This window comes from Solanum dulcamara, chromosome 11, assembly GCF_947179165.1.
Source record: "Solanum dulcamara chromosome 11, daSolDulc1.2, whole genome shotgun sequence".
Lineage (NCBI taxonomy): Eukaryota > Viridiplantae > Streptophyta > Magnoliopsida > Solanales > Solanaceae > Solanum > Solanum dulcamara.
The window spans coordinates 48216458-48236765 of NC_077247.1; the positions used below are offsets into that span (position 1 = coordinate 48216458).

Below are 20308 nucleotides of genomic sequence, written 5' to 3' on the forward strand. Positions count from 1 at the left end.
AATGTGTCATCCGATGTGTATTAATTTATGCTACATAGAATCTCCACATAAGCACCCCACTCCGCCCAACCCCATCAAATAAAAGACCCAAATTTAGAAACTTTCTTCCACATCCTAATAACCCTAATTCGTCCCTTTCTTCATTTCTTCTGGCCTTGCTGATCAAGTCCATTGATCATCGCAGTACATGCCACAATGTTAGGATTTTTAGTCCTTAAAAACACTTTCAATGCATCATCCTGCAGACCACATTTGTTATACATAACAACAAGATGCAGCTTGTAAAATCATTGATTTCGGACCCAATTTTGACCAACATTGGGTGGATAACTTGACATGCTCTTAGATTAACTGAATTTGCACAACCCTTTAATATAGTAGACATGGTATAATTATTAAACTTCATCTCTGAATCTGACGTCTTCAAAAACAATTTTGAGCCTCCTCTCAAATAGGGTTATAGTGATAAGGGAAAAAGCTTCCAAGTTTGGGTGGATTTGAATCTTTTAATTGATAGGGTGGGTTGGGTGGGGTGCTTATGTGGAGATCGTATGTGGCGTAAATTAATACACATGAAATGTCACATTTCATGTCGTCAAATAGAGGGGTAGAAGTGAGCTAATAGTATGACGGAAATGATATTTTTGAGTTAGAGTATGGTTTAAGAGTATATGTGTTATATTTTGAATAATTGAAGGATAGTTTTGACCCTATTCCATTAAAAATTTAGAATTGACCTAATATTTGGGAGGGATTTCCGACTAAGCACAACATTCCATCACTTGAAGAAAGTGGATTATTAATTCTTTTATTCAATTTAACATATTCACAGTGGTATTAACACTCAATAATATTAATTGCGTCTGGAATTTTCAAATCACGTATTTTTTTAATAACATGCATTAATATGAAGAAATTAATATAAGCAAGGACAGACTTATGAAATTGTAATTATTTTTACATTTTTTTTAAATAAATTTAAAGAATGATTACAGATAAATTGAAATAAATGAGGTAAACGTAATATTGTAAACCATAGGGAAGATGGGTGGTATAGAGCAAAAGCTAGAGAGAAATAAATAAGATGCTTACTTAAAAATCGTCTACTAGAAGTGTTTTTTTCTTCAAATTCGTGTTTAGAAACTCCTCAAACAAAATAATTGGATGTGTTATGATCCAACCTCATTATTAATGGGAAAAATTATGGAACGAGTCAACAATTTCAACATATTTATGAAACACATCTATAGTTTAAAAATATTAGAATAAATCATTATATGTTGTTTTTATAGCAAATTCCTTTCTCCTCTCTCCTTTACCTCCCTCTCGGGATAGTCGTTAGGTCATGAATGGAATGCGAGGAAGAGAGATAAGCAGTTGGCGCCTTATCCTTCTCCTTCCCTTTTTTTCGGAAGAAGGGTGGGATCCGGACAAAATCAATTTTCTCTCTCTAAATAGAAATTAAAATTGAATTATAGGAAAGAATAAAGCCAATAAGAAGAAATACATTCAAATGTATTATGTATCAACTGTATTCAATTAAATATAGGTGAGAAATTTGTGTTTTATATCAATTGTATTCGAAAAACTATATTTGTATTCATATACAATATGCATCCATCCTCTCTGTTAATTATATTATACATTAATTGTATTCAATCAAATATAGGTGAGAGTTTTGTATTTTATATTAATTGTATTCAAAACATTCGAAAAACTAAATCTGTATTCAACTGTATTTTATATTTTGTATTCGTGATACAATGAATACAACATGGTACATGTTGTATTCATTCTCTCTTTTCCCCTTCTTGATCTCGCTTGCCTCTCTCCTCCCTCTCTCAATCTCGCTTGACTCTCTCCTCCCTCTCTCGATCTAGCTCGCCTCTCTCCTCATATTCATTTTGAGACAAATCAATTTATTTTTAATATTTTTTCTCTAAAATCTATGAAAAAATATAAAAATATAAATGTATAGTAAATTAAAATATAGTTACAAATTGTAATTAATAAAACTATAGCTGAGAAACCTATTTAAGAGCTAATGTTTGTTGTTTTTGAAAGTTTCCCTATAAATTTAATTACTTTATTGTGATCACGACAAAAGAAATGAAGAATGAAGACATATTGGGCTCTGTTCGGCAACTTCTGTGGGCTGTGTGGGCTTTCAAATTTTACCAACGGAAATTAACGGCAAGTTGAGTTGTGAGTAAAAATCTAACGGTCCCCACAAGGTAGGTGGTCCAAGTCTATTTTAAATTACTTTACTACCCTCTCTCATCAAATCTCCAAACAAACATTGAGAAAATCTCACCGTCCAAAATTAAAAATAAACGGATCAGATCTTTCCCATTCTTGGATCTTTACGTAAATTCGTCCTACTTGAAAATTAACGCATCTGTTTTAATTAGCAAATAAATCTTCAAAGAAAGTCCATTTTTTCTCTCTCTCTCACGCTTCCTGATCTTCGTTTTTTTCAAATCTTCAAATCAGAGCAAACTCACAAGAACACTTTCTATAAACCCTAATTGCAGGTTCCAAATTACCCCAAATTTTCGATTTTAATTACGAGAATACCTCAATATTTTTGTTCATTAGTTGATCCAGTGATAGGAATTTTGAATTTTCCGTCGGAAAATGATTGTTAGAACATACGGCAGGCGGAGTAGAAGCATGTCCCGGAGTTACTCTGAATCAGGCTTAAACGATGACGTCTCGGACCAAAAACTTTCTCAGGAGAATTCCCAAGATATTTACAGTTTTGGGTTTTCATCTCAAGACTCGGTTCACTGGTCGTCGAATTTCAATAATTCAGATCCATACGATGCCGGCTCATCTCAGGGATGTCAAGAATTGTCGATGTTGCCCTCAAGAAAGGAGGATAGGGATTTGGGTTTTGAGGGTCACGATGGGGTTTTGTGGAAACCCAAGAAAGTAAAGATGTTTGATTGGGAGCCTTACAGTTTGAATTCATCACAAGAATCAGATGAATTTTCGATTTTACCAGATGGGGGGGAGTATGGTAGTCTTGGGAAATTTGACGGGGGATTACATGAACCGAAGAAGGTGAAGAAGACTGGGAAGGGTAAGGAAAATGGGGTTTTGCAGAAGAAGAAGAAGAAGGTGAAATCGAAGGAGCTGGGATTGCCTTCGCTGGGCCCCACGGCGACTTTGATGGAGACTCAAGAATGTGGTGAGATGATGGAACATATGGATGAGGTGAATTTTGCGTTGGATGGTTTGAGGAAAGGGCAGCCTGTGAGAATCAGAAGGGCGAGTTTATTGTCATTGCTATCTATATGTGGAACAGCTCAGCAGCGCCGCCTTTTACGGGCTCACGGGTAGTTGAAATTTGGCTTATGAACATTGTTTAGAATTTAGATGAGTACAACTATTCTTGTTTCGAAAAACATAAATCTTGGTTTCTTGAAAGCTCAGTTATCACAGTTTTGCTTAAATTTCTTAGGTGATTTTTTGTATACACATTGATAGGACATAAACACATAAACATTTCCAGATACATGAATCTTGGTAAGCTGACCAAAAAAAAATGTACTAATTATCTTCAAGTCTTAGGCAAATTGTTTGAGCAAGGAAATTAATAGGGATGATCCTATGGCATGGGAACATGTTTAGTGATGATTCATATAGAGGAACCCAACTAGTTTGGGACCGAGGCGTAGTAGTAGTAGTAGTTGTTGTTTTGGCATGACACTAGGACAGTAAAGCTTGGCTGATCAGGGGTGGGGAATTCATATTCGGTGGTGGAGGGAGATTTCTATTTCTTAAATGTAGAGTGTATCTTCTAGTTTAATGTTTCTCAGCTCTTCCTTTATTTTTTGACAATTGTGAAATCCAGTACTCATAATGAGCCGACTTCTCTACCCTTCTCCACTTAAATAATAGAGTTGGTGTACTAACCAGAATATGAATTCGTGATGTGCTCTTACACACTTCCCACGATGAACTTCCAATTCGTGATGTCCTTCCTTTTAACATCCTTAATTCTTTCTGCTCATATATAATAATTGAATGTCACTAGTGTTTATCTAGTAGACTGAGACTTCAATTTTCTTTTCAAATGAGAGATTAAACACACAGAGAAGAAACAATATTAGTTGATTGCTATTTGTAAAAAATGACCTCTAGAAAACGTAATAAATTAATTGAAAATGATGAAAGAAGTAAACACGAATTAAAAGAAAAAAGATACTAACGTGCTGAAAAAAGAGAGAAATGTATTTTAATGTGGTGGAAAGGGGCAAGGTGCAGTTTGTTTGTTTTTTTCGGGGTGGGGGGCACTTTCCCTTCCCTCCCCGACGTTGACCCCATTGTCTTCCCTATAAATGAAGCTACCTGGGCTGATTTATCATGTTCAATTGGATAAATTCTTAGCTCTTAATAGGCAATCCAATGAGAACTTCAAAAGTTCCTTGGATAACAATATTCTGTTCAACCTTGTAGTTGTTTTTTGGGAGTTCATAAAATTAGGTTTATGTAAGCCATTGTATGAGGACCTCTTTGGCTATGTTTTGTCTATAGAGAGGATACCCACCCTAGGTTCATTATTAAGCTTTTACATTTATAATTGGCTGAATGGTCCTATTGTTCCTGTGGTAGTGTTATGAATAATCAGTGAGCTTGGATATGCTCAGAAATTGCCAATTAAAGTTCTAAGACTGCATGTTGATGGAGCAATCTAATGGGTGTTCCATTTAATTTGATAGTCTAGTATGTAAATCATCAAGTCTGGGAGTACGTGCGTACTAACAGTTGAGGTTAAGAATACTTTACACTTTATAGCAGTCATTGGTAACCCATATGGGGATGTCTTCTTTTTTGAAATTTAGACATTCCCGATGTCAATTTATGATAATCACTATTCCATTACTATAACTGAACATGTAATCTTTCTGCTTATCCTGAATATGTAGCATTTTCCTTGAATTCAGTAGTCATTGTCAACCCTTATTCCCCATTGGAATAACTTGCCAAGATTTTGATGTCAGGATGGCAAAAACAATTATTGATGCTGTTTTGGGACTCAGCTTTGATGACTCACCTAGCAACCTTGCCGCAGCAGGTCTATTCTACATTTTGACCAGTGATGTAAGTTTCTTTGCCTCTCAAACAGTGTAGCCCTCTCATTTGGACGTTAGTACTAGGTTATTGCATATTCTGCATGATTTATTAGATAGGGAAAGGCTTTTCCCTCGCTCTAGTTGGAACAGGGTGAGGCAACCCACTTAAGCAATGTCATTTACTATCTTATCATCTGTATAAGTAATCTGGGAACTTCTCCATTCCTTCTGTTTTTGATCTTCCAATTTTTTCCAGGGAGGAGACGACCATCTTCTTGATTCGCCCAGCTGCATTCGCTTTCTTATAAAATTGTTAAGACCAGTTGCTGCTGCTGCTTCCATAGCAAAGGCTCCAACTATTGGGAGCAAACTTTTGGCGATGCGCTTAGATGCTGATGTGTCTCAAGATTCTGTAAAAGGGCTAGATTCTACTTCCTCTTCAATAACCCACAAGGTGCAGGAGGTTCTTATTTCTTGCAAGGAAATAAAGCCAAATGATGGAAATGATGGACATGACAGACCAGAATTAAACCCAAAATGGATTAGTTTACTGACTATGGCAAAAGCTTGCTTGTCTACTATCTCTATTGAAGGTTTGTTTGGCACTTAAGTTGGTCCTTTGAGGGATAATATTTCTTTAATCGATCTCTGTCTTTTCTTCTTCCTTCACTGGAAAAGTGAGGCTATTTAATATATATTTTTCCTTTAGGATGGGTGGGTTGGTTGCAATTTTGCTATTGTTGTTGGAAGTTAATTTGAGTAGCTTGCTATTCTTTAACTTCTTGAGATTGCATTTTGGTTGCATTCTCTTCTTTGCTTTTATATTGTTTTTACGACTTATATGATGCTTTCCTGGTTATTTCCTTAATCTACATTTGTGTTATTTAGTGGCTGTTGCTTTTAGATGCTCGTGCTTTCAAAACTTCAGATATGACTCTATTTTTCAAAACTTCAGATCCGACTCTTTTCTGATTCTGGAAATTTTATCATATAGTGTCTGTTTGGAAAGTCACAATGGAATTGAGATTTGGTGTAATTACACTCTTTGACATGTTTGGTAGATCAAGTAATTACTTGGTAAGAGAGGAATTGGGGGTAATTGAAGGGGTGTAATTACACTCTTCAATTCCCAAGGGAGGGCAAGGAATTGGTGTAATTACACCATATAATCACATGAAACTTTTTAAAATTCTTTTCTTTCTTCTATTTCTATTTGTATTTTTTCATCTTAATTTATTTCTTATTTCTATTATTTTTTTTAAAAATATTTTTATTATTCTAATATTTTCTAAAAATATTTTTATTATTCTAATATTTTCTAAAAATATTTTTTTATTATTTATATTTCATTTCCTTCTCATTCTCAACCTCTACTCTTTCATGTGACATACAACTTTTTATATTATTTATTTATTTTTCTATTTTATTTTTATTTATTTGCATAATTTTGTTAGTATTCTAATTTTCAAATTAAAGTAGAATCATTATTGAATAAGGTTATAGACTTACCGTTTTCCTATTCTTTTGAATCATATAACGTTATGTTGAAATTTGACATAAGAGTATTGTGTTAAAATTTTTTGTTTTGAATTTAGAACTTATGTCATATTTTCAATTTTATTTGTTTTAGTAGTATTGACTTGATATTTCACATTGCAAACCATTTATTTTTTAGTTAAACTTGATAGATTATCTTTTTGTCAAATGTTTTAATAATTTTATGACATTATATTTATAATATTAACATTTTTATCAAGCATGCATTTCATGATGTTCATAACAATCTTATATTTTTAGTTTTTATGATTAAATCAATTAAAATATACTAATTTAAAAAATATAAATCAATTATTTTTATAATATTAGTTAAGAACGTATGTTTATTAATTAATATATTTTCAAAAGACAGTATATATCTTAAATATTTAATTTAATATTATTTTTAAAGGTCCTTATTTTTCTAATATAAATTTTAAATTTTAGATGATTAACTTTTATTTTTAAAATAAAATTTAATATAAACCTTATGATTGCCCTTGTGCAACCAAACAGTACACTTGTAATTACACTGTAATTACATTGTGGCAAACAAACAGATCATTGTAACTACTAAGTTGTGTAATTACTAGGTTGGTAATTACTACCCTAAGTACACCAATTCCAATTACTATGTGACTTTCCAAACAGACCCATAATGTTCTAGAATCTTTTAGTGTGGTACGCGGAGCTAAGTGGGGGTTCGGGGATAGATTTCCATTGTATTAGAAAATTAAATAAATATATATGTATATTAACACTTGAACCCCTTAACAAAACTAATTGACGGCTCAGTTGTAAGGAAGGGGCCATGGAAACGCTTTACCACACTAGAGTTGTGTGTTCAAACCCCACTATAATCAAACGTTTCTCTTTTTTTTTTTAAAAGGAAGCATGCTTTGCAATATTTTTCTCTTCTTTAGAACCCCAGTCTTACTTCTAGTGGCTTACGATTGAATCATTTTAAGAAATTAAAAGAATACTCAGGCTACCTTGGCAGTGATTGATCTGTATTTCACCATTTTTGCATAGTATAACATAATTTTCTTTTTCTTCTTTCCGGTTGTATTCACTCAGATACTTCTGGTACTGTGCGGAGAAGTGGAAGCAATTTCAAAGAAAAGCTGAGAGAGCTTGGAGGACTTGATGCGGTCTTTGAGGTGGCAAGGAGTTGTCATTCTGTTTTGGAGGTGTGAGCCTGTATGCTATTTTCTGTGTTATTACCAGAGACGAGTCTCATAAATTTGTGACATGTGAAGAGCCAACAATATGCTCTATATTCCTCTTATATTTAAGTTCTGAGTTGGAGTGGTAACATGACCATTTTGTGAGCTCTATATTCCTCTTATATTTAAGTTCTCGAGTTGGAGTGGTAACATGACCATTTTGGATTGAAAGAACATGATGACTTGTGCTACCTATCACCCGTTTATATCCTTTGTTTTCTTCCAGAAGGTTTCAGATTGTGATTCTGAGCATATATGCATGTCAAGAGAATTTATATGGATTTTGACATTTAGATCTTTTGGTGTACAAATGCAATATGTGTGACTTCAAGGTTGTTATTTGAGTTTTCCATCTTTTGTCTTACTCATGCTGTAATCAATAATCGGAAATTTAGAAGGGTATTTTGATGTTAGTCTGCGATCTTTAGGTGAGAGTGGACAGTGAGTATTGTGCTCAACAGGATTGTTTTCCGTTTGTGGAAAATGTCAATTATGTGGAGCGGCTGCCCTGACATCACTTTCTCTGCAGGGGTGGTCAGAGCAAAGCTCACAGTCTATCTTAGATTCTGAAGATAATGCTGCCATAGAAAGTCTGGTGGTACTCTTAAAATGTTTGAAGATCATGGAAAATGCTACCTTTCTTAGTATGGACAATCAGGTAACATCAATATACCTTCCTGTAGTAGACTGCCTTTCTGTATCCTTGAATTCTTGGATTTTGAGTTCACGACCAGTTTTCTTCAGAATCACTTGCTTCAAATGAAAGGAAAATTTGATAGTCTGAACTCCCCAAGGTCTTTCACAAAGCTAATCTTAAGTATGATCAAGATTCTCTCGGGTACTACTGCCTCTTATCTTTTCATCCAAAAAAATAAAAATAAAAATTGACTCTTACGTTTTTTGTTTTCCTTTAATCATTTTCATACTGCAATTTTTTTTGTCCCTTGGCTTATGATGCTTCCTGTCTGTTAACTTGTTTGAATTTAGGGGCTTATCTGCGTAGAGCTTCCTTGGGAAGTTCCGATGATGGAAAAGTCTGTAACCTTTCTGATGGAACTGCTCGTGCTACAGAATTACATTCACTATCAGACAAGAAAGGTAAGCTGTTAATTTTTTCTTTCTCATACAAAGATGAAGTTGGAGTGTTCCTAATCTGCACATTGATGGCATCATCTTCTTCTTGTTAAAAGATCTGGTTAAAAGTTAAACTACTTGACAACAGCAAGGCCTTGTTTCTTCTTCATATCCATAAAGAAAATGGAGTAGGTAGGATTTTTTAAATTTTTTTTTGGGGGTGGGTGGTGGGTGGATGGTTTAATTGACTTACACTTATTCCTGTATAAACTTGTTCCCATATCAATGTAGTACTGCATGTGAATCAATTGTGCTGATTGTAGCTTGCAAGGTTAAGAAGAAAGTCATGGTGTTGCTCTCATTGGCCCAAGGTTCCAGTGACACAGAAATATCCTCCCCACATTCTTCTCCTCTTCTCTGGATTCTCTCACCCATGAATGTGCTGTGTTAAATTATAATGCAATAAACAACTAAAGTAGGAATAGGGTTTAGAGTTTTTGGTTTGATGGCTCAATTTGTGGTGGTTGATTGTTGTTATTCTTAATCAGATTTTTTATAGTTTAAAGATGTACCTTTATTGGAGATGGAATTCATTTTCAGAGTAGACTCCACAGTGAAAGTCAATTGAAGTTTATCAAGAGGATTTGGAATTTGTCTTTCTAACCAGAAAAAAGATATCGACGTACGGCAATTTTAATATTTCTTGTTTGTCCCCCCAGTATTATTGAATGCTGAGCATATCAATTTTGATTGTCATATCAAAGATATCAATTTTGATTGTCTTATCAAAGACAGGGCTAAATGCTAACAGTAGGCCTATCAATCCAACTCTTTTAACTCTTTTAACTTTCTCAACTGTTCTAAAAGCAATTTAGTGCTACCATTTGGTATTTCGGCAAGGAAAAGCTTGATTAAATAGTGAGTGGCTGTGGCCTTGTACCCCATGGCCATGGAAGTTTTTCTTCAGAGTGAATGGATCCCATAAAGGTCTTTTCTTCCATTGGATAAATATTAGCAAACTATCCAATTTGAATTCTAGACTTGCCGGAAATATGGTGGAAGAGCTACCAATCAAACAGAAAATTCCTCTCTGATTTTTTTATTAGCCAATGAAACCTTAATTAGCTTTAGATGTTGAGTAATTTCTCTTTTTGAACCTGTAGATGGAAGTTGTCAGATTTTGTGCATTGATTCTTCTACGACATGCTATACAAGTGAAGGTTCCTGTTCCCAGAAGAACTTAGGTGAAACTCAAAATGATCAGATTGGTTCGTCCACATCTAATTTAGAATTCGCTAGCACTTCCACCAGTGATTATTGGCAGCTTAAATTGAGGATTGAATCTTCCAAGTCTGGGTCATGTAGTGGAACCTCTGAGGACTTCAGTTTTGGGATCAACAAGAATTCATCAAAAGTGAATTTTTTGATTGGTGATAGTCAAAGAAGTAATGGAGATAAGAGACTTGAACTTATGGAAGAGAGTCAAGATCCTTTTGCATTTGATGATGATTTTGAACCTTCACGATGGGATATAATGTCTACTAAGCAAAAGGCGCCTCAAACTCAAATTAGGCAGACATCACTTTTTGAACGTGATGATGAATACCAATCTCTTATTGTGCGAAGCCAGCAAGAGTCAAGTTGCCAGGAGAACAAACCAGAGTCAAGTAGCAAGGAGAACAATCAATCTGGTCAGACCTCTTGTTCTTCTGCTGCAGATGATGAAATGTCGGCCCTTCTGGCAGATTGCCTTCTCACAGCTGTTAAGGTGATTTGCCTCCATTAATGTCAATAATTTATGTATGCTATAAGGCCATTTATGGTTCTTCCCAATTGTTGATTATAATGAAGCATGGCAGGCCATTCCTCCATTCTCTATGGTTCTCCCGATTGTTGATTATGGGAACACATTTCTTTATGTCCGAATGATATAGTTGTACTAGTCAATGTTTGTTGGAGAACCTTGGAGTCGTTACTTCTCTTCGTTTTATTTCCAGGATTGCTTAAACTTCTGTGCAATCTCTTGACATGCAAGTCTCTTAATACATATTTCAATCAAATGACAGGTCCTGATGAACTTGACGAATGAAAATCCTGTAGGCTGTCAGCAAATTGCTGCCAGTGGTGGACTGGAAGCTTTATCTGCTTTGATCGCCAGCCATTTTCCATCCTTCAGCTTGCATTTGGATCGTAATGGGTCATCAAAATCAAGTTTTGGATCTGATAGTGATGGCCATTTCAGTGATCAAGAGCTAGATTTTCTTGTTGCTATTTTAGGTTTGCTTGTCAATTTGGTGGAGAAGGATGGCCGCAACAGGTAAATATTTTCTTTTGATTTATGCTTCAAGTTGTACACTGCAGGGTTTACATGATCAGCTTTTGCGACTATTTAGTTATCACTGTATTTTGGATTGCTTTCCTAGCAGTTATTGAACATTGAGAAAGTGACTGATAATTTGTTGGGAGTTGTTTGTAGTTTGTTCTCGATTATTGATACATCCATAATGTAATTCTTGCTGTCATGTGGATCATTTTTTGGATAGAGGCATGCTTATTGTTAATCATAACAAATGCTACCTTGTATTCCTTTTTCTTAGTACACTAAAGATCATGTTGGTCTCAATTTCCCAACTGAACATATGTGACAAATTTTTAGGTCTGAAAATAAAGTCTGTTCTGAAGGAAAAATGGTTTCCAAATTCTTAGAAAAATACTAAGGATATTCCATGTAATAGTAATCCATGCGTTCCAATTTAACTGTTCCTATTGAGTGGAGGTGTTGTGGTAGGATTTGAAGTTTGCAGAATATAAAATATTAGCGGACCCTATGCTAGAGTTGAAATCAGGTTAAGTTTTAAACTTCTCTTCATATAGAGGTGGTTCCTACTCCCGCCTTATATTTTTGGTGGCATGAAATCAAAAAGTATTTAATGGTGTGTAGGAGGGGGTCTAGAAACAATGCTTATAGGATTCACATTCTGAAACAAACAGCAGTTATTTTTGTTTTTGGGTGCAAAAAATGCTGTTTTCTTTTTGTCCCAGATATTTAATTTTCACATGAATTTGAGATGCCATCTTCCGTAAAAATATGGACAACAGTCTTTGAGCATAATGTGCCATTTAAATGAATTAAGTGGTACAGGTTATGCACACATAGTGCCCCCTATGAAGACTTGCACCTTATATACTGAAGACAACTGTCACCTTTCAAATCTCCCTTTTGTAACTTGGCCTATGTCAGTGTCTGTGTTGCTAAAAATTTATGGAACCTCGTTTATTCTATTCAGGACATTTTGAAATCTTGAAACAAGTAATATTTCCTCCGCATGACTAGTTCGAAGTGATATTTATGCTGTTGAAAAGTACAGAAAATTGATCTCATCTGTTACCTATCCCAACAGATCATGCAGCAAACATGATCTGCTAATTGAGACATGCGTCTTTGTTAAAATTTTCATATACTTAATGATTCCTCATTAATTTTTAAAAATTCATTACTTTAGCAAAGAAAAATTAAAAAGAAGCAAGTTCATCCTGTATTCGTTAATTTAATCATTTAGCATAGTAGTTTGCTCATACTGGTATGCAATCATGCAAAATTTGTTTGCTGAGAGTGAATTGTCGTCGTGATTTCCAAGTCTCACATTTTCACTTGCAGATGATAAAACACTGATAAACATTTGCACATATTCTGCTAATGGCAGGTCTAGACTTGCAGCTGCTAGTATTTCATTACCTGGATCAGAAGGTTTGTTTAAGGAGGAGACCCAGACAGATGTTATCCCTCTGCTATGTGCAATCTTTCTGGCAAATCAAGGGGCTGGAGAGGCTGCTGAGGAAGGAAAATGTTTGCAATGGGTATGCAAGATTGCTGTGTCCAATTTTTTGTCTAAATCTCTAGTTCTTGTTATTAATTGCATGACTTCTTTTATTTTGTTTGGTCGTGAGTTTTGAATTTTTGTGTGATTTCATTTTGTTCTCAGTTGTTTATTCTCCATACAATTCACAGAGAAGTCGATCACCTAGTGGTAAATCTAGAGGGCTGACTCAAAAACTGATTCCATGAGCATGCTTTATCAAATTCTACCCAATCACACCTGTTTACTGAAATAATAACTTTTTGTTTAACTTTTAAAAGTTCGTACTTACATATGCACGAGTTCATTCTGGGAACAACATAATGGAGAGCAGCTTGGGTTCTCGAGGTGACTCTAGAGCTTCTTAAGCTTTTGCATATATTTCCATTTCAGTATTGAAACAGAATGTTACTGTTTATTCTTTGGCCAATTTTAAGAGCTAATTTTCTCTATTACTCAGTAACTCAACTAGTCCTTTATATTTCAAGCTAGGTATAACTTGCTCACCACAAATGAAATGGTTATTATTTTTGTAATGTTATCTCAAGGTCTAAAATGCCCATCAGACATGGTTGTCAGTAAATACAAGTGCTGTTCTATGTCTGGATTGTCTAGTTACTTATCCACACTGTATCTTCTTTCTATAAACATGCTCTTCGGGTTGTACATATATTCTACTTCTACATTCTGCAAATTGATTAAGTATAACTTAATGTTCATTAAATGTTTTCCATTTTCCAAATCTGCTTAGTGATGCCAGTTTTTGATTGTCAACTTCAACTTGCTTATGATATCACTAGAATTTTAGCTTCTTGCGCTCTAACAGGACAATGAGTTTGGCTACTTGTAACCCGATATAAAATCCACTTGGGCTGGGGTAGGGGCAAGAGAGAGGAACTAAAAGATAGTGGAGGAGTTTATTCAGTCTGTTGAATTTGTTCATAAGTGTTTGAGAGATTTCAGTTGATTGAGCATGAAAGCAAGGTTGAACTAGTCTGGCAAGAGAGAGGAACTAAAAGATAGAGGAGGAATTTATTCAGTCAGTTGAATTTGTTCATAAATGTTTGAGAGATTTCAGTTGATTGAGCATGAAAGCAAAGTTAAACTAGTCTTATCATATACTACCAGTGTGCTAGATTATTTTCAGCTTTGACCTTGTCGCTACTAAATTGAATGTGGTTGTCTTGTACAGGATGATGAAGATGCTGTATTACAGGGGGAGAAAGAAGCTGAAAAGATGATTATCGAAGCTTATTCAGCTCTCCTTCTTGCCTTTCTTTCAACTGAGAGGTTAGTTATGTCTTATGAAATTCCTTATTTTTTTCTGATATCTCTCACTTAAATGGTCTCTTATATATGTGATCTTTCTTTGCACCAGCAAGAGCATACGGCAGGCAATTGCTGGTTATTTACCAGATCATAAATTGTCTGTTCTTGTACCCGTGCTGGAGAGATTTGTGGTATGTGATCTTGTGTTTTTTTTTTGAGTTGATAATGCATGACAGTGGAAATTGTATAATTCTCTCCTAACTTTTAAAAGTTGCATCCAATATTTTAATGTTGTCTTACCAGCCATCGTCAGGAATGTCTTGCATTGTCAGTAAATTCATGATTTAATCTTTCATTAACCTGGCTAGCGAGCTAACTGAGACAAGGTTGTGTTTTAAATTGAAATTACCTTGGCTTAGTGATAAATGAATCAAATTTTACCAGAGACAAAATAATAGGTGATTTCTTTCCATCTTCCTGGGTCTTGGTAGGAAGAGTTACCTCCTACTTGTGCTGGTGGGAGGTCGTAGGTACTTGATGGAATTGTGGCTCGGACACCACTATTATCACAAAAAAGTGAGGTGACTGAACTGTGAATAGGGAAACTCAATTAACAGTTATCTTACTGATTGCTTCAAGAAAGTTTTTAACATTGACGTTGCTTTCCTAGTGATTTTTATATGTATATGTTAAATTTGTACTCTTTATCCAGGAATTCCACATGACACTGAACATGATTTCGCCAGAGACTCATTCGACAGTGCTTGAAGTAATAGAATCTTGTAGGGTTCGGTGAGAGCCAGAGATCTCCAATGTTTCCTGCGTCTTTTCCTCGAAGATGGTAAAAATGAGACTTTGTACAGCCTACCTACCCTTCCCTGCAACAGCATTGGTGGTGGTCCATTGGTGCATTACAAATCCCATCTCAGGATTTTGTTTGACTATGATTTCTCCTCTTTAGAGAAAATATATTTTCCCCCCTATTTTCCAGCCGATTGTGTCACCATGTTTTGGTGTGGGCTGAGATACTTGTACATGAAGAAAGATTATGAATGTGTATCACGATTGTAATTTGTAGTAATTTTTTAGTGATGGTTTCTCTCTGGCAACTTGTTATGCACTTTTTTATCATTTTCTTTTTTATTAGTTAGGAATTTGACATCTCATTGGAGAGAAACTAAACTAAAAAGCTCTTATTTCTGCTGCTGTACCATGTTTGTTTCACGATGAAAATAGGTTAGTTTCAAATGTATACAATAAAGTAATTAGTTTACAAAATATAGTTATGTTTTATTTACATAGAAAATAGTCAAGAATTGTAGGAAGTATACATTGACTATACAATATAATTTGCCAAAAATCATATAGTATTACACTGACTATACGATATATCTTATCTATACATGACTTATACACAAGTTATACATTATGATACACTCAAAAAGCTGAATATAGCTTAACTATATATGAAATATACATTGACTATTGAATTTTGATCAACTCTAAACAGTTTCAAATTTTAGATATAAATTTCTCTCGATATTTAGTATTTTTTGATATATAATTTGCTCGAATCAATTCACTGAAGCAGTAGGAGGACGAAGAAGCAAAAGCAACAAGGAGGAAGTCGACGTCGCTGCGTTGGCCATTTTAGTTATCAAGGGTTTATTTTTTTTAAGTAGGCAACTCAATGGACATTTTGTTAAATTTGCCCGAAATAATACTCCTTTAATGTTTTAAACGTTCCACATGACAATTTAAATAATTTATATTGGCTCTTCTCCCCCCCCCCCCCCCCTCCCCCCCAAAATAAATAAAATAGCCCATGGGGAATGACAAAAACTCGTGGATGCAAAAAATTCTATTGAAAAAGAATCACAGTGGAAAGAACCAAAGATTAATTCATATATTTTAAAATTCATATATTCTAACTTGCAGAATTAAGTGTTGCTCTCTAGAAGGGGATTGCGTAAAAGTTGAATTAATTTTGAAACTCTTATATCATATAGGTAGATTGAAAAATTCATGACTGTTTAACAATTAAACACCGAAAAACCCATGGCGATTTTTCTTTTGTTGCTGTTGAAAAAAGAATTAGTCCTGCTCCTATTAACATAGGTACTGGAAGGAAGTAGAATGAAAGGTATGATCTACTCAACATTCATAATATAAAAGAACAAGAAAGAGAGATGGAACATGGCTTTCATAACATGGTAATTTCTTCTTTCAATTCATGCTTTTATAGGAAATGCAGGGTCACTGCAGCAAAATATTACATATAGAACACAACTTGAACTTACTGAAGCTTACTATTCTTAGTAGACGGAACTCGGAAGAAGAAGAAGAACAACAACAACGCCTTATTAAAACTTCTATTCTTAGTAGAAGGAGCAGCAGCAGCAACAACAACAACAACAACAACAACAACAACAACGAGGAGGCCTTACTGAAGCTTACTATTCTTAGTAAGGAATTCGAGCACGAGTTGATTAACCTCGTTGGGTAATTGTTCTTGAACAAAATGGGTTCCTTCTGGCAAGTTAACCATCTGCAGATTAGGTACTAAACTTTTGAAGAGTACACTACTAATGTAATCTTCAATTCCAGGAAATTTGAGGAAATAATCTTTCTCTCCCTTAATAAACAGTGCTGGAACGTGAACAGTTGGATCTGTAATGCTAACTTGCTCATGCAGTGACCTATTGTAAGATGAAATTCATAAACAACCAAGGAAAAAAAGAAAAAAATCAGGAAAGTGTTCCGTAGGTAATCAACCAGTAAAACAATTCCTATAATTTCTATCCTTTTATAATGGTGGTTCGAGTCAGCTTGCAGAAAAGTAGATGCATTTTCTCACAAATTCTCATTTGCAATTCCTGTAACTTGAATTTTCTTGTAGTTTCGTGAATGCTAGTAAAACACATCATGGAATTAATTGTTTCTCAAGTTTGTCTCCCCTGGTATAGAGGCAGATGATTATATATTCACCGTGCACTATTATCCCTCGAAATTTCTCTCAGTTATCAGGAATAATGGTCTGCATCTCCTGACCAGGGCTGTGAATAAATAAAACCTATATTGTTTGGACCCTCCAATTAAAAATGCTGCTGCATCAGTGTTGGATCCGACACACACCTGAGGGTATTTTTGAAGAAGACTTGGAGAAATATAGAATAAAACATAGAGTAGATATTTGCGCATGATACCTATAGGGAACCTGCATAGCAGTTCGGAATCCAGAGTTGTCATACAAAGCACCATATGCAGCCAGATCTTCCTCAGAGAACCAAGGGGGCAGAGGAGTTGAAGGTTGCACAATGTCCATGATTTCCTGATCTTCATTGGCTATTGGTATTTCACTTCTGGAGAAAAGAATGTATACATTCCTCACTACTGTTTTGGCGTCAAGGCGACCAAAATCAGCTTCAGCTCTCCCAGGCTCCTGCAAACAGTTAAAATAGTATATATATCTCCAAGATTGATCAAGAGAGAGAGCTATAAATGATAATCATGATGAAAGCAAATTAGAGATTAAAAAACGTATTAACGTACCCCAAATCTCGAAACATAGAAGCCTTCGGGGAGGCCTTTAAACTCGAGAGGTTTCGGAGGCAAAAATGGCACCCCCATAACAATAAATCCAGAGACTCTCTCCTCATGGAGATTGACAAAACGTGAAATAACAATAGCTCCAAAGTCTTTACCCACGAGAAAAACCTACATTTTTGGGCAGATACAGAGATGATAAGTTTTTAAATACTTACACTAAAACCGGTGTAAACCGATAAGTATATAGTTAAGCACAAAATCTGATAATTTTTTGAATAGTTAATGAATTAAATACGATATAAGAAACCATTTTACACCTAGTCCTACAGTTTCTAACAGTTAATAGATTATTTATGATATTTTCTCTATTAACCCTCTCATCTCAAAATCTCAGAAGATGAATGAATACCTTAGAGATATTAAGAGCATCAACAAGTGCAAGAAGGTCATTGGTAAGATCAAGAAATGTGGTTTTCTCGGGTTGGGGTGGTTGATCCGATAACCCGTATCCTCTGAAATCGGGTGCGATAGCTCTGTAACCCGCTTTGGCTACAGCTACCATCTGGTACCTCCAAGAATACCATATTTCAGGGAATCCATGTAAGAACACCACAACTGGGGAAAACCCACTTCCAATTTCAGCTACATGAAGCTTTAGCCCATTCACTTCAATGTATTTGTGCTCTATTTCTTCCATTTTCTGAAAAGTGTGAACAGTTTTGCTATATTTTGTAAGAAGATTGAACAAGTGCGTTTGGGATTTTATAATTACTTCAGAGCGATTTTCTTAAGTACTAATTATACATCATATTTCATATAATAATATTTTTAGTCAAAATTTGTCCCTTTCAAACCTTGAATCAGATGGAGTGAGCAAGACAAAAAAGCATCTTTGCAAAATACTATCGACAAAGTCATATAATTATCCGTGGCAATTTTTTGCTATACATAATTTTGTGGTTGTCATTATTAGAGAAAGTTTAGACTCAATTTAAATTTTATGGGTTTTAATAGTAATTGATTTTCAATTTAATTTTATATATTTTTAATAATTTTTTTAATATAAATATAAAACTTGAACAAAACCAGCTGAACCGCAATCATAGGTAACCTTTTAGCTTTCCTCTAATATTTACCTACACTTCGAGTACAAAGATAATAGTACTTTCTCAGTTCCGTGTTGTATTTATTTGTGAGTGAAATATCAAAAATATATCTAAAATATTCTTTTTGTTGAGTTTTATATTTAAATTATTGATTTTAATTGGGAATAAGTTATCCTAGAATTAATTATTTCGGGATAAGTTATCATAAAATAAGTTATTCCACTATATAAATGGGATAACTTATTTCATTACTAAGTTATAAATGGTGGAATCAATAATTTCAAGACTGCCTAAACCTCCAACCAAATATAGGATAAAATAGTTCTGTATTTTATCCCTTGAATTATTATATCTCACAATAAATGACTTCTGAAAGTGTGAATTTCATATCTAAATGATCACTCATTAATTTTAAATTATTTTTTATATATTTTAAATATTTTTTAAATATAAAATTACTCATATGTAGCTCAGCTGAACAGACAAACATCAAGTAACCTTATAGCTTCCTTCTAACATGGAGAGATAAATACTCATTTATTTTTATTCAGAGATTTTGAATTCGAGTCTTCTTAAATACGAAATTGCTTTTCGGTGGGACTTTTGATGTAAATTTAAATTTATTCGGGCTATTATGCGAATGAATCTCAGACATTTGATGAAAAAAAAGAAAGAAGATGATCAGTACTCTCTCAGTCCCGTCTTATTTACTGCATTTATCTTTTAATTTGTTCCAAAGTAAATAATTATTTGTTATATTTAGAAATAATTTCTTTTAAATTTTCTTTCTTGGTAGCATCGTGTTTTCCGTTGTCTAATTATTTTTTTCTTCATTAGAGGTCTCCGGCCTAATTTTATTAGATGCTAGGTAATTGGGGGTATCAAATGATGAGATTTGTTCAAAAGTTATATTAGATGAAATAGGTTAAAAAGTGATTCATGACTCAATTTTTTCACATTTTTATAGTCAGGGATTACACAAATCTCATAGTATTAAAAGCTAATTATAGTCTATCTTTATTCTTTTTAAAATTATAAAAATACCTTAAATTTGGTGAATTCAGATACATCTCAAAATGTCTTGATACATTGTGTCTCGATTTCGGATACATCCCTCCACGTTCCGATACACCGCGTCTCGATTCCAGATATATCACTCAACATCTCGATACACCACGTAGAGTGATGTATCGTATCGATACATCGCGTAAAGTGATGTATATGAGAATAGGAGAGAGTAAGAATTTTTGTATTTTTTTTCAAATAGAATGGAATTTTAGAGAATATGATAAAATAAGTTGTGTATTTAGGTAATTTTTTCTTTTTTGATATGCTATAAATAATTTTTTAGTACCTAACTATATATTTTTATTATTATGATTGTATATAACATATTAAATAAAAAAATTAAAATATTTTAAACAAAATTACTCATGAGTCAATTTAAGTTACATATCAATCAATTTTTTTTATGGGCGAAAGTGAATTGAACTAAAAAACTAGCGAATTAATAACCGAACCAAACCTGATTAGGTTGAGTGAGTCATGTTTTTATGGGCTAATTTCATTATCCATCATAAGTATGACCAGGATATTATGTCGTTAACACA

At 34.1% G+C, this 20308-nt stretch overlaps 2 protein-coding genes across 3 annotated transcripts; one reads left to right on the top strand and one right to left on the bottom strand.

Moving 5' to 3' along the window:
- The first annotated feature begins 2433 nt into the window (after positions 1 to 2433).
- On the top strand, positions 2434 to 15152 carry LOC129872054 (wings apart-like protein 2). Of its 2 annotated transcripts, XM_055946905.1 has the most exons (13): positions 2434 to 3341; positions 5010 to 5109; positions 5338 to 5674; positions 7695 to 7807; positions 8373 to 8501; positions 8588 to 8681; positions 8831 to 8941; positions 10081 to 10685; positions 10984 to 11234; positions 12622 to 12775; positions 13967 to 14064; positions 14153 to 14234; positions 14756 to 15152. In XM_055946905.1, the coding sequence occupies exons 1-13, from the start codon at positions 2638 to 2640 to the stop codon at positions 14837 to 14839; spliced, it is 2862 nt and encodes a 953-aa protein (XP_055802880.1). In that variant the 5' UTR covers positions 2434 to 2637; the 3' UTR covers positions 14840 to 15152. The 2 variants fall into 2 exon arrangements, with proteins under 2 accessions (XP_055802880.1, XP_055802881.1); XM_055946906.1 differs by lacking the exon at positions 14153 to 14234.
- Positions 15153 to 16231: 1079 nt separating this feature from the next.
- On the bottom strand, positions 16232 to 18385 carry LOC129873547 (uncharacterized). Its single transcript, XM_055948660.1, has 4 exons — positions 18002 to 18385; positions 17596 to 17760; positions 17250 to 17485; positions 16232 to 16742 (listed from the first exon to the last, which is right to left on the bottom strand). Exons 1-4 carry the CDS (start codon positions 18287 to 18289, stop codon positions 16487 to 16489), a joined length of 945 nt encoding a protein of 314 aa, XP_055804635.1. The 5' UTR covers positions 18290 to 18385; the 3' UTR covers positions 16232 to 16486.
- Positions 18386 to 20308: the final 1923 nt, after the last annotated feature.